Raw genomic sequence first — 13,578 nt, 5'->3', positions numbered from 1 at the left:
TTTCGGAACGGAAAATTAGCTAATTTCGGAAGATTTTCGTCGGTATTGTTGCGTTCGGGATCGGCGTACTTAGATTCCACACCGCATCGAAGATCGAAGAGCTCCGGTGCCCTTCGGGGTAGTTTTTCGATCCTCCGTCAGGGCCTGGTCGGCCCGACCGCGTGCTGAAGAACGCCGATGGAACGGACCCCGTTTCGTTTCTGCCCCAAATGCCACAATAAATACCCCTACACAGACCAACACTTGGTCTGCAACCTGTGCCTGTCGCCTGAGCACAGCGAAGACACCTGCGAGGCCTGTCGTGCGTTCCGGTCCCGAAAAACACTCCGAGACCGTCGAGCCAGAAGACTTCAAATGGCGTCCGCAACGACAGCCCAACGGGAGTTCGAGGAACAGGAAGAAGAAGGTACCTTCTCGATCCAAGACTCAGACTCCGAAGGATTTGACGACACACAAACCGTGAGTAAGACGTCGAAAACCACACAAAGAAACATTTACAAGGCCCAGGGGACGCCACTGCCACCAGGCCATGGCTCCACCCATAAATTCGGTGACCCACCGTCGGCACCGAAAAAGGCCAAAACAGTGCCGAGATCGTCCGACTCCGGTCGAGACACCGGCACGCAGCCTTCTCGGGACCGAGAAAGTGCTGGAGACAAGCCTCGACACCGAGATGCCGGTGTGGACACGGCTCGACGCCGAGACAGCGGCACCGAAACAGATCGACGCCGAGAGGTTTCGGCCCCGAAAAGGAAAAAAGTCACCTCGGAGCCGAAAAAACACGCAGACAAAGTTTCGACGCCGAAACAAACTGCAAGCGACCTAGCTTCAGGCTCTTATACAGAAGAGCACTCGCTAACCTCCCAAATGCAAAAGCATAGGTTTGAGGAAGAGCTACAAGCAACTGATGTGGACCATACGCAAAAGCGTATCTTCATTCAGCAGGGGACAGGAAAAATAAGCACCCTTCCCCCCATTAGGAGAAAGAGAAGGTTGGAGTTCCAGACGGAACAAGCACCACAACCAAAAGTGGTTAAAAGAATTACACCACCACCCTCTCCTCCGCCCGTGATTAACGTTTCACCAGCACAAACTCCATCTCACTCCCCAGCTCACACCACCATAAGCCAGGGTGACCAAGATCAGGACGCATGGGACCTATACGACGCCCCAGTGTCAGATAACAGCCCGGAGGCCTACCCTACAAAGCCATCTCCACCAGAAGACAGCACCGCGTACTCTCAGGTGGTGGCTAGAGCAGCACAATTTCATAACGTAAGCCTCCACTCAGAACAGGTCGAGGATGATTTCTTGTTCAACACACTCTCCTCCACCCACAGCTCCTACCAAAGCCTGCCTATGCTCCCTGGTATGCTCCGGCACGCAAAAGACATATTTAAGGAGCCGGTCAAAAGTAGGGCAATCACACCAAGGGTGGAAAAGAAGTATAAGCCGCCTCCTACGGACCCGGTTTTCATCACTACACAGCTGCCACCAGACTCTGTTGTTGTAGGAGCAGCTAGGAAAAGGGCCAACTCTCACACATCTGGAGATGCACCACCCCCAGATAAAGAAAGCCGCAAGTTCGATGCAGCTGGTAAAAGAGTCGCAGCACAAGCTGCAAACCAGTGGCGCATCGCGAACTCCCAGGCACTACTTGCGCGCTATGACAGAGCCCACTGGGACGAGATGCAACATCTCATTCAACATCTGCCCAAGGACTTCCAAAATAGGGCGAAACAAGTGGTTGAGGAGGGACAGACCATCTCCAACAACCAGATACGTTCCTCCATGGACGCTGCAGATACAGCTGCACGGACAATTAATACATCTGTAACTATCAGACGGCATGCATGGCTCCGAACGTCTGGATTTAAACCAGAGATTCAACAAGCAGTTCTCAATATGGCTTTTAATGAAAAAGAACTGTTCGGTCCAGAAGTGGACACAGCGATTTGAGAAACTCAAAAAAGATACGGACACTGCCAAAGCCATGGGCGCACTCTACTCCCCGCAGAGCAGAGGGAATTACAGCACATTCCGTAAAACGCCCTTTCGAGGGGGGTTTCGGGGTCAAAGCACACAAGCCAGCACCTCACAAGCAACACCGTCCACTTACCAGGGACAGTATAGAGGAGGTTTTCGGGGACAATATAGAGGAGGGCAATTCCCTAGAAATAGAGGGAGATTTCAAAGCCCCAAAACCCCTACTACTAAACAATGACTCACATGTCACTCACCCCCTCCACACAACACCAGTGGGGGGAAGAATAGGTCATTACTACAAAGCATGGGAGGAAATCACTACAGACACTTGGGTTCTAGCAATTATCCAACATGGTTATTGCATAGAATTTCTACAATTCCCTCCAAACATACCACCAAAAGCACAAAATTTAACAACACACCATTCCAATCTCCTGGAGATAGAAGTGCAGGCACTATTGCAAAAGAATGCAATCGAATTAGTGCCAAACACACAAATAAACACAGGAGTTTACTCACTGTACTTTCTGATACCAAAGAACGACGAAACGCTCAGACCAATCCTAGACCTCAGAGTAGTGAACACTTTCATCAAATCAGACCACTTCCACATGGTCACACTACAAGAAGTATTGCCATTGCTAAAACTACACGACTACATGGCAACTTTAGACCTCAAGGATGCTTATTTCCATATACCAATACACCCATCGCACAGGAAATACCTAAGGTTTGTTTTCAAAGGAATACATTACCAATTCAAGGTACTGCCTTTCGGATTAACAACCGCACCAAGAGTCTTTACCAAATGTCTAGCGGTAGTCGCTGCACACATAAGAAGGCAGCAAATACATGTGTTCCCATATTTGGACGACTGGCTAATCAAGGCCCATTCGTTCATACAGTGCTCAAATCACACAAATCAGATCATACAAACCCTCTTCAAACTCGGGTTCACCGTCAATTTCACAAAATCCAAAATTCTGCCACGCAAGGTACAACAATACCTGGGAGCCATAATAGACACATCAAAGGGAGTAGCCACTCCAAGTCCACAAAGAATTCAAAATGTCAACACCATCATACAACAAATGTATCCAACACAAAAGATACAGGCAAAGATGGTATTACAACTCCTAGGCATGATGTCATCATGCATGGCCATTGTCCCAAACGCAAGACTGCACATGAGGCCCTTACAACAATGCCTAGCATCACAGTGGTCTCAAGCACAGGGTCACCTTCTAGATCTGGTGTTAATAGACCGCCAAACTTACCTCTCGCTTCTGTGGTGGAACAACATAAATTTAAACAAGGGGCGGCCTTTCCAAGACCCAGTGCCACAATACGTAATAACAACAGATGCTTCCATGACAGGGTGGGGAGCACACCTCAATCAACACAGCATACAAGGACAATGGAATGTACATCAAACAAAACTGCATATCAATCACCTAGAACTGCTAGCAGTTTTTCAAGCACTAAAAGCTTTCCAACCAATAATAGTTCACAAATACATTCTCGTCAAAACAGACAACATGACAACAATGTATTATCTAAACAAGCAGGGAGGGACGCACTCCACGCAGTTAAGCCTGCTAGCACAAAAAATTTGGCATTGGGCAATTCACAACCAAATTCGCCTAATTGCACAGTTTATACCAGGGATACAAAATCAACTCGCAGACAATCTCTCTCGAGATCACCAACAGGTCCACGAATGGGAAATTCACCCCCAAATTCTGAACACTTATTTCAAACTCTGGGGAACACCTCAGATAGACTTGTTTGCGACAAGGGAGAACGCAAAATGCCAAAACTTCGCATCCAGGTACCCACACAAAAAATCCCAAGGCAATGCCCTATGGATGAACTGGTCAGGGATATTTGCTTACGCTTTTCCTCCTCTCCCTCTCCTTCCTTACCTGGTAAACAAACTCAGTCAAAGCAAACTCAAACTCATATTGATAGCACCAACTTGGGCAAGGCAACCCTGGTACACAACGCTGCTAGACCTATCAGTGGTACCCTGCATCAAATTGCCCAACAGGCCAGATCTGTTGACACAGCACAACCAAAAGATCAGACACCCAGATCCAGCATCGCTGAATCTAGCAATCTGGCTCCTGAAATCCTAGAATTCGGGCACTTACAACTTACCCAAGAATGTATGGAAGTCATAAAACAAGCAAGAAGGCCATCCACCAGACACTGCTATGCAAGTAAATGGAAGAGGTTTGTTTGCTACTGCCATATTAATCAAATACAACCATTACACACAACTCCAGAACATGTAGTGGGTTACTTGCTTCACTTACAAAAATCTAACCTAGCTTTCTCTTCCATTAAGATTCACCTTGCAGCAATATCTGCATACCTGCAGACTACCTATTCAACTTCCCTATATAAAATACCAGTCATTAAAGCATTCATGGAGGGCCTTAGGAGAATTATACCACCAAGAACACCACCTGTTCCTTCATGGAACCTAAATGTTGTCCTAACTAGACTTATGGGTCCACCTTTTGAACCCATGCACTCCTGCGACATACAGTTCCTAACCTGGAAGGTGGCATTTCTCATCGCCATTACTTCCCTGAGAAGAGTAAGCGAGATTCAGGCGTTTACTATACAGGAACCTTTTATACAACTACACAAAAATAAAGTCGTCCTAAGGACCAATCCTAAATTTTTGCCAAAGGTTATTTCACCGTTCCATCTAAATCAAACAGTGGAACTTCCAGTGTTCTTTCCACAGCCAGATACCGTAGCTGAAAGGGCACTACATACATTAGATGTCAAAAGAGCATTAATGTATTACATTGACAGAACAAAAAACATCAGAAAGACTAAACAACTCTTTATTGCATTTCAAAAACCTCACGCAGGAAACCCAATTTCAAAACAAGGTATAGCCAGATGGATAGTTAAATGCATCCAAATCTGCTACCTTAAAGCTAAACGACAGCTGCCCATTACACCAAGGGCACACTCAACCAGAAAGAAAGGTGCTACCATGGCCTTTCTAGGAAACATCCCAATGCAAGAAATATGTAAGGCAGCCACATGGTCTACGCCTCACACATTCACCAAGCACTACTGTGTAGACGTGTTATCCGCACAACAAGCCACAGTAGGTCAAGCCGTATTAAGGACATTATTTCAGACTACTTCCACTCCTACAGGCTGATCCACCGCTTTTGGGGAAATAACTGCTTACTAGTCTATGCAGAACATGCGTATCTACAGCGACAGATGCCATCGAACTGAAAATGTCACTTACCCAGTGTACATCTGTTCGTGGCATCAGTCGCAGTAGATTCGCATGTGCCCACCCGCCTCCCCGGGAGCCTGTAGCAGTTTGGAAGTTACCTTCAATTATTTCTATATGTATCATCTCAACCTTAAATAGGTGCATACTTAGTCACTCCATTGCATGGGCACTATTACTACAATTCAACTCCTACCTCACCCTCTGCGGGGAAAAACAATCGAAGATGGAGTCGACGCCCATGCGCAATGGAGACAAAAGGAGCAGTCACTCGGTCCCGTGACTCGAAAGACTTCTTCGAAGAAAAACAACTTGTAACACTCCGGCCCAACACCAGATGGCGAGCTATTGCAGAACATGCGAATCTACTGCGACTGATGCCACGAACAGATGTACACTGGGTAAGTGACATTTTCATTCCACCACACGCATGATGGCAGAATTTCCTAAGTCGTGTCCACTACAGGCTGGTCACCCTAAGGGTGGTCCAAGTATAGAAGTGTGACATGCCTCCTGCATAGCTAATTTTCCAGCCTGTCCAGATGCCAGATTGACCCTGGGATGGAGGGGGTTGGCATCTTCCTCTGAGTGAGGCCAGATCTGTATACCAAAGGTGGTGGGCTTCTTTGAAGCTTCTGCCTTGGAATGCAGGTCATCCTGGGGAGGGGAGGTGGGGGTGGGTGGGTTTAGGGGTCAGTCAAATGACCACATGTCTTGTTTTAGAGAAGAAACACTGGCACTGGGGACCTGATTAGCAGCAACCCAGTGCACTTCAGTCAAAGTTGCATCTAAAAACTATGCAGAAAGTGGTGGGCTACTGCAACCAGAACCCAGCTCCCTACAAGTTACACATGACAGTCCTTCAGCAGCACAGCAGTCCATCTTCCGGGCAGAGTATCTACAGGTCCAATGGTGGTGTCTGGGATCCAGTTCTTGTACCCAGTGGTGCCTTTGATGTGGGGAAGACTTCAAAGGTATGCATTTGAGGTGCACAGATGATCTGTCCTCCGTGCCCTGGCTTCAAACTAACTGCAGGGGATAAGCTGCCCTTTGCATGGGGACAGGGCACAGCCTATTCAGGTGTCAGTGACACTGTGTCCAGTTCCTCCCTCCCTGGCCAGGATTGCCCATCAAGTCACACCTACACTCTCATTTGGTGTGACTGTCTAGGAGAAACACACAAAGCCCACATTTCTTAAAGTTGCATTTTCAGAATTGCTATTTAAAATACGACTTCACTAGTTAGGATTTAAAATTGTGATTCCAGAGACACCAAACTTGGTGGGGATGATCTCTTCCTATTTGGAAATTCTGCTTATAAAATGTAATCAAGTAACTTCAATGTTATCCTGTGGGAGAGACAGGCCTTGCAGTGGTGAAAAACGAATTTAAGAGTTTTTCACTACCAGGACATGGAAAACTAAAACGTGCATGCCCTTCTTTTTAAATACCTTGCTCCCTGCCCTGTAGTGTGTCCAGGGCCTACCATGAGGGTGACTTATATGTATTAAAAAGGAAGGCTGTTTGTGTGTTTGGCCAGCTTGAAATGGCAGTTTAAAACTGTGCACACAGGCTCTGCAGTGGCAGGCCTGAGTCGTGTTTTAAGGGGCCACTTAAGTGGGTGGCACAATCAGTGCTGCAGGCCCACTAGTAGCATTTAATTTACAGGCCTTGGGCACAGGTAGTGCAATTTTCTAGGCACTTATAGGTAACTGGGAACAGTCCGGCCTGAACTGCCAGACCAGGTCCTCCCTGAACTGTAACACAAGCAACCTAGGACCAGTTTCACTTAAGGCAGGAAATGCAAATACAACAAGGTGATGGATGAAATGCTTGAATTAATCTCAGCCACTGGCTCATGCACATCCCAAACAATTGCTTTTTTTTTACCCACCATGCCACCTCAGTTTGGACACAGCCGTACGGAAATCATTTTTGCCTGAACTGCCAGGCCAGGCCCTCCCTGAACTGTAACACAAGTAACCTAGGTCCGGTTTCAACTTAGTTAGGGGTACAGTGAGCCTGGGACCCACATCTGGCCATACTTCTTGGCACACTTAGGGTGGTAAATGCATCTGTTCTGGTTCTCAGCATGGATAATTCGGAGACTTCTGAGATTGTTGGCCTCTTGCATTATACTGATGCTACATGCCAGATTTCATATGTGGGCTCTGCAGTGGGACCCGAAGTTCCACTGAGCACACCTCCAGCCAAATCTGTCGGATTGTATCCAGATTTTGGAGGAAACTGCAAAAGACCTGAAGTTTTGGCTGGTGAACCCCAGTTGGGTCAATTTCAGACCCCTCTCCTTAACCCACTCAAATTTGACAGTAGAGATGAAATTGTCCCTTCTGGGTTCAGGAGGCTATCTGGCATACATGGAGATTGGAGGCTTTTGGTCTCCGGCAGATGTTTGACTCCATGTTAATTTGTTGGAGTTGAGGTAGTTTCTCTTGGTGTTAAGGGCTTTCTGCCCACCATTGGAGGAAGGCTGTTGTTGGTGCTCATGTACTGCAACAAGCAAGACACAGTTGTATCTTGAGTACTGCACCATGAGGCTCTACATCTCTTAAAGTGGGTGTACAGACAGGGAATTTCTCTGATGGTAAACTACCTGGTTTGGATCTCTAAGCCCCAGTGTGGACAAATTGAGCTGCCACAGCTTAGTGGGCCTCAAGTGGTGGTTACCCCCGGACTTTTGTATACCTTCTCGCCGCTACCTCTCCAGCCCAAGGTTCTGAAGAAGATGAGAAATAACAGGGCCCTAGTTATCCTAGTTGCTCCGGATTGGGCTCAGATAAAGCTGCTGCTTCAGGAGGATCTTCTGTCACAGCAGAAGGCCTCAGTCTTGCACCCAGGCCTGTATAATCTACATATCCATGCATGGAGTTTGAGTGGCGTCAGTTGACCTGTTGATGTCATCAAGTTGTCACTCTATAAAATTGGTGTATGCCAGCCATTCTGACAAATTTGTATCTTGGGGCGGCATCTACAAGATTGATCCACTGTAAGTCAAGTTGTCTGAATTTTGTTTCTTGTTTTTTCTCTGGCCCAGCAAAGGGTTTCTTCTTGGGGTACTGCTAAAGGCTATTTGTCAGCTCTCATCTTTTTTTTTTTATAGTTGCCTTTATCTGAATAACCTGTTTGGATGAGATGTTTTAAAGGCTCCCTTCACTTGTGACTGTCAACATTCTTTGATGCCAAAGTGGGACTTGATGTGCATCCTTTTTGAGTATCTGCACAGTTATAGGTTAAGACATATGCTATTGAAAATGGGCTTTCTTATCTCTACAACAGTAACTAGGCATGTGAGTGACCTGCAGGCTTTATCTGTCAGCCCACGTTATACAACCTTCTTTCCAGAAAGTTTGTTGTTAAGGACCCAAGTGTTCTTTCTGCCGAAAGTGGTCACTCCGTTTTATGTCAGACAGGCTATTATCACTCCAGCATTCTTTGCCCTGTCTTATCTCCTTAAGGAGAAAGAGAGACTCCTTCATTTGGACCGTAAGAGGACACTAAGCTTTTAGACAGATTGCAGCAAAGAACATAGGGTGTACGATTAGCTTTTTGTAGAGTTCTCCAGGGCAAAGAAGGACAAGACAGTGCAAAAACATCTGCCTCGCACTGGCTAAGAACCAGGCTCCAGAACACTTATAGGTTCACTCCGTCAAAGCTGCTGTCATTATGCTGAATGTCTGTCCTGGATATCGGACAGATCGCTAAGTGGGTGTTGCTACATTTGTTCACAGAGCAGTACTGCCTTAACAGTCAGGTCTGTCGAGAGGGGCATTTTGCCTGCTTGGTCCTGCAGGTCTCTTCGGTCTGAACCAGTATGCATACCCTCCACTAGGGAAGGTACTACTTTGGTATTGATTCCTGTAGAAGGGCATCTGCGGTTACAAGTATCAATCAGAAAAATAAGCTCCTTAACTTTGGTGTCGATCGTTCTGGAGGGTAATTTAGCTAACTGCAGATTCCTCACCACCCATCCGTGTCCCCTTTCTGTGAACTGAACTATTTTTTCCAACTAAAAAGGTCCTATTTTAGAGAGCTACATACTGGTCAGGATCTGCGTATGAGGACATGGAAAGCCTAAGAAAACTTATGATGTCAGTGCGCATGGGTGAAGCTCATGTGTGGCTCCTCTTGCCACATCTGCATGGGAATAACATTGACGCGGAGCCAGACCTCGCCCTCTATCGGTGATCATAAGTACTAATCTGGAGTTTCCAGCTTCAGTCTGATGCCTTAGGAATATTCACACTCAGCAGTCAAATAGTGTATCTACTGGAAAGATCGATACCAACGGTAAGTAATCTATTCTTCTTGTCCACTACATATGCTGTAGCCTGGGCCTTGGGCTCTAGTGTTGTGTTAAGGATGTATGTCTGGAGGTGGCTCATCTGAGGTTTCAGGAGACGTGTAGCTCTTGCTGATCAATATGTTCTTCAAGAGTGAAAGCCTCTTTGATGACCAAGCTGACCAATTCCTTTAACATTTCATAAAAAGCAAGGCTATGGCAAGATCTTTGAGCTTAATTTCTCTTGCACAGTTTTAAGAAATTTGATTATTTCACCTCACGGAATAACTCTTGTCAGGAAGAACTCCCAAAGTCACTAAACTCACTTGAGCTCAGGTCCCTGGTAGCTGTGGCCCAGATTAGGCTGGTTTCCTTACGGCACTCTGTAAAGTATTTATGCACTACCAAAACAGTAACAAAGTCAAAATAAAAAGCAATAAAAATCCCAAACCAAGAACACATTAAGGGGTACCAGTGATATGAATAAGGTTTTAAGTAGGAATAGACTCAAAAAAACATAAAATGCCAATGATCTCTGTAGACTGGAACATAGGCGCTTCTTGTACCCCTCCACCACCGATGCATATTAGACATCCCCTAGCTTCCTAGTTGCAGCTAACTTTCCCTGATCAACCAAGTTGTTCCTTGGGCAACATTATTTAGACTATCCTTTCAGTGCTTTTATAACCCTGGTGGAGAAAAATGCAGACAGATAAGGCTGTACTTTATCAAACAAAACATAAATTATAGCTTTTGTGTAGGTACCTTGGCCGTCGTGTAGCTCCAGTGTCCCTGACAAACTCGAGAACCCCACCATTGTAGGTGTTCCTTTTGTGCTGCACATCCTGGCTCACATTGGCTTTCTTCCATTTAAGGTTCTAAGTAGGGATAGATTGGAGAAGCATAAAGTATCAATAATCAATCAATGGTTGTGGTAGACTGGAACCTAGGCACAATCTAACTGTGACTGCAATGGAGCATGGGTTGGAGATACAAGGCAGGTTTCTCCTAGTCAAAGATTTTACCTTCTGATCTTTACATCCCAATCCACCAAAGGAGTACAGTCTAAATCACCTCCCAGGACTTTCAGGACAGCACTTAGAAACTCACTGGGTGGCAGACAGAGACCAACAGGAGTGTCCTGTCTAGGTCAATTTGTCACTGGTCAGCTGGCATGTGCAGGAAAATGCCTCTCTTAGCTTTTGTCCCCCTGTACCTTTAACAGGACGTCAGCCTTATGACCCTTGGAGTCCACTTCTTTGTCCTCCTCCATAGGTTCGACATGGAGAACAATGCTGTGACTCACATAGTTGTGATTTGCATTAACCTCTCTTTGGAGAGGTTACTGTAACACAGGAAATGGGCGATGGGTATGTTTCACCTAGGCAGGGGAAGCCTACTCTTCTTTGGAAGAAAAGGGAATGGATTGATGACCTCTTTGACCCAGGAGGTAAACCGGTCCTCGGGGAGGGGTCATTGGAAACTCTGTGCAGGCTTGTGTATCCTAAATAGACATAATCAACCCAGCACAAAGAAAACCACCCTTTTCCGCAGCGCACACATTGGTGCCCATTTGACACCACCTCTTATGTTGGTTGAAAACTTGCACATTCGAAACATACAATAGCAGCCCTTCATACACATCACAAATAACATGAAGGCAGACAACGGTTGTGGATAATGAACAGACATTTTACATTCAAGATCTGGTATACAGGCTCCCACATTGGAGCAGGTATAAAGATCTCTGCTCTTTGCACGCATCTCCTTGTCACCACAATCAGTCCTTGCATAGTTTGGGTTAGAGTGGTAACCACTCAGAATGCCAACAAAAGGGTAAAACACTCAGAGCACTGCCAGTGGGCTCATATGATTGTCAGGATTACTGGGATTTAAACAAAGGCCTGTCCAGAAAATGTACCAGGGTCAGGTGGAACTCCTTTCCACAGCCATTCAAAGGAATTTTGATCCAGCATTTAGTTTATTACACCCTGTCATTTCTACATCCTGTACGCGATTCTGTGTACTAAATAGCAAACGTTGTTTATGTAATTAAGTAGTTAAAATAGGCTTGTGCACATCAGTGGGTAATCTATAGAGCCACAGTGATGTTGACTGTGTCCTTGATTTCACTTCAGGTACCTGGAGGAAGGGAATGTGCAGTCTGCAGAGGCTCAGAAGAGAAGAATCGAACAGTTGCAGAGAGACCGGCGTAAAGTCATGGAGGAGAACAACATCCAACATCAACCACGCTTCTTCAGGTAGGCTTGGAGAGTCCGGTAATGGTCTTCAGGTAACACAAGAAAGCCTTGCCCACTACACGTCTTAAGGTTTTTTACAGTTGCTAAAGTGGCCACCACAGTCTTCTGTCCTCTAGTGACCTTGGGCTTTACCAATAATGTTTCGCACCATGCTCCCTCTATCAGGTAACCATTGGTGGCGGTTTGTTAAGATGTTTACTAATATTGGCTGTGGCAAGATTCTATCCACCAGGTAACCACTGGTATGTGGTAAAGGTTACTTGTAGTGACGATCCCCCCTCCCCATTCCGATACGCCCTTCAGTCCAACCTTCACCAGCCAAACCCAATCAGGTATTTATGAGAGTGGGTTTCGCGAGGTGAAAGGTTGGACCAATTGAGGTCCCCACCTACTTCTTTAGAAACCCTATTTACAGTGGCATAATTTTCTGTGCTTTTCGAAGAGTTATGTTAAATCTACTAACCTATGCGTTGAATCCTCACTCAAGTTTAGACTCCACTGAGTTTTCATGTTTTAAATTTGTCTGTTTACTCTTCCTCATAAAAATTTAAAGCCAAGTTAAGGAATAATAAAATATAGAAATGGCAGATTTTAATATTGTGCACATACAGCATTTTGTAGACGCCACACTTAATAAAAACATTTTTTTCCCAAAAGTATTCATGTTAAAATGTTCCTAGCGATATGCTGGTGAAGTACTGTAAATAATGCCACCACTAAGCCATGAACAGAATCTAACCAGGGCTTGGACACAGGGCATAATAGAGCACTTAAGTAGGGGTGGCCATCATGCCATAGATACCCACAGACAAGAAATACTATCACTATGTCAGGTCCATCATTTGACCAGGGGTAGGTGTTAGAAATGGTCTCTCTACTAGGCGGAGGTATACACCCTTGTCCAAGTAGGGACCACAGTCCTAGTCAGTGTAATTCAACCTAAATTACCCTGCGCTCACCCTCTGGTAGCTTGGCACAGAGCAGGCAGGCTTAACTTAGAAGGCAATATGTAAGGTATTTGTGTAATAAATCATACAGTAATACAGTGAAAACAACACAAAAAGTACTCCACACCAGTTTAGGAAAATAGATCATATTTATCTGAATGAAATAAGATCAAAAGGACAAAAGCCCAGTATGCACAAGTCAAGATGGCACTTTTTAAAGGTTTAAATGAGTCTCAATCCTTAAGGATCAGTAGTTATATCCTGTACCTGGGATTTGTCAAAAATAACGATGCAAGGGGTCACAGAGGAGGAGATTCGTCAAAAAATGAGGTTTTGCTACGGACTTTCTGGCGCAGCACATATGTTGTGTTGTTTCTTTCCACGCTGCAAGGAAATATGTGTTGATTCACAGGTGCGCAGCCTTGGTTCCTCACTGCGATGCAGGGGTATTTTGACACCTAGGGACGATGCGTTAAAAATCCTTGACTTGCTGGTAAGAAGGAGCAGGCACTGCATCAATCCAGTAGGTGATGTAGTGATTTTTCAGCCTCAAGGCAGGCGCTGTGTTGATTTCTGCAGGTGTTGCGTCAGTTTTCCAATGGACGGGGATTTTCTTTTCTTTGGTGAAAGCTTTGTAGCCCTGAGACTTCAGAACAAGAGGAAAGCTCCTTGGAGGAGGACAGTGTCCTTCCAGCAGAGTCGGGGACCAGCAGGCAACAGGGCAGCAGTCCTTCTCAGCAAAGCAGTCCAGATGAGTCCTTTGGGCAGCCAGGTAGTCCATCTGACAGAATCCAAGTGTAGATCCAGAAGTGT

The 13,578-nt window shown here is 45.7% G+C and overlaps 1 protein-coding gene across 2 annotated transcripts in view; it reads left to right on the top strand.

Annotated features, from left to right (window-relative positions):
• Positions 1–13,578, top strand: part of OSBPL7 (oxysterol binding protein like 7) — a 223,334-nt gene that overhangs the window by 191,656 nt on the left and 18,100 nt on the right. For both annotated transcript variants that reach the window (XM_069237506.1, XM_069237507.1), the window contains one exon: positions 11,696–11,818. In XM_069237506.1, coding sequence (XP_069093607.1) covers positions 11,696–11,818 — 123 coding nt within the window. The remainder of the gene's footprint in view (positions 1–11,695; positions 11,819–13,578) is intronic.

The sequence above is a fragment of the Pleurodeles waltl genome, chromosome 6 (assembly GCF_031143425.1).
Source record: "Pleurodeles waltl isolate 20211129_DDA chromosome 6, aPleWal1.hap1.20221129, whole genome shotgun sequence".
NCBI lineage: Eukaryota > Metazoa > Chordata > Amphibia > Caudata > Salamandridae > Pleurodeles > Pleurodeles waltl.
Note: the sequence above shows the minus strand (reverse complement) of the source record. Positions and strands in the feature narration are given on the sequence as shown.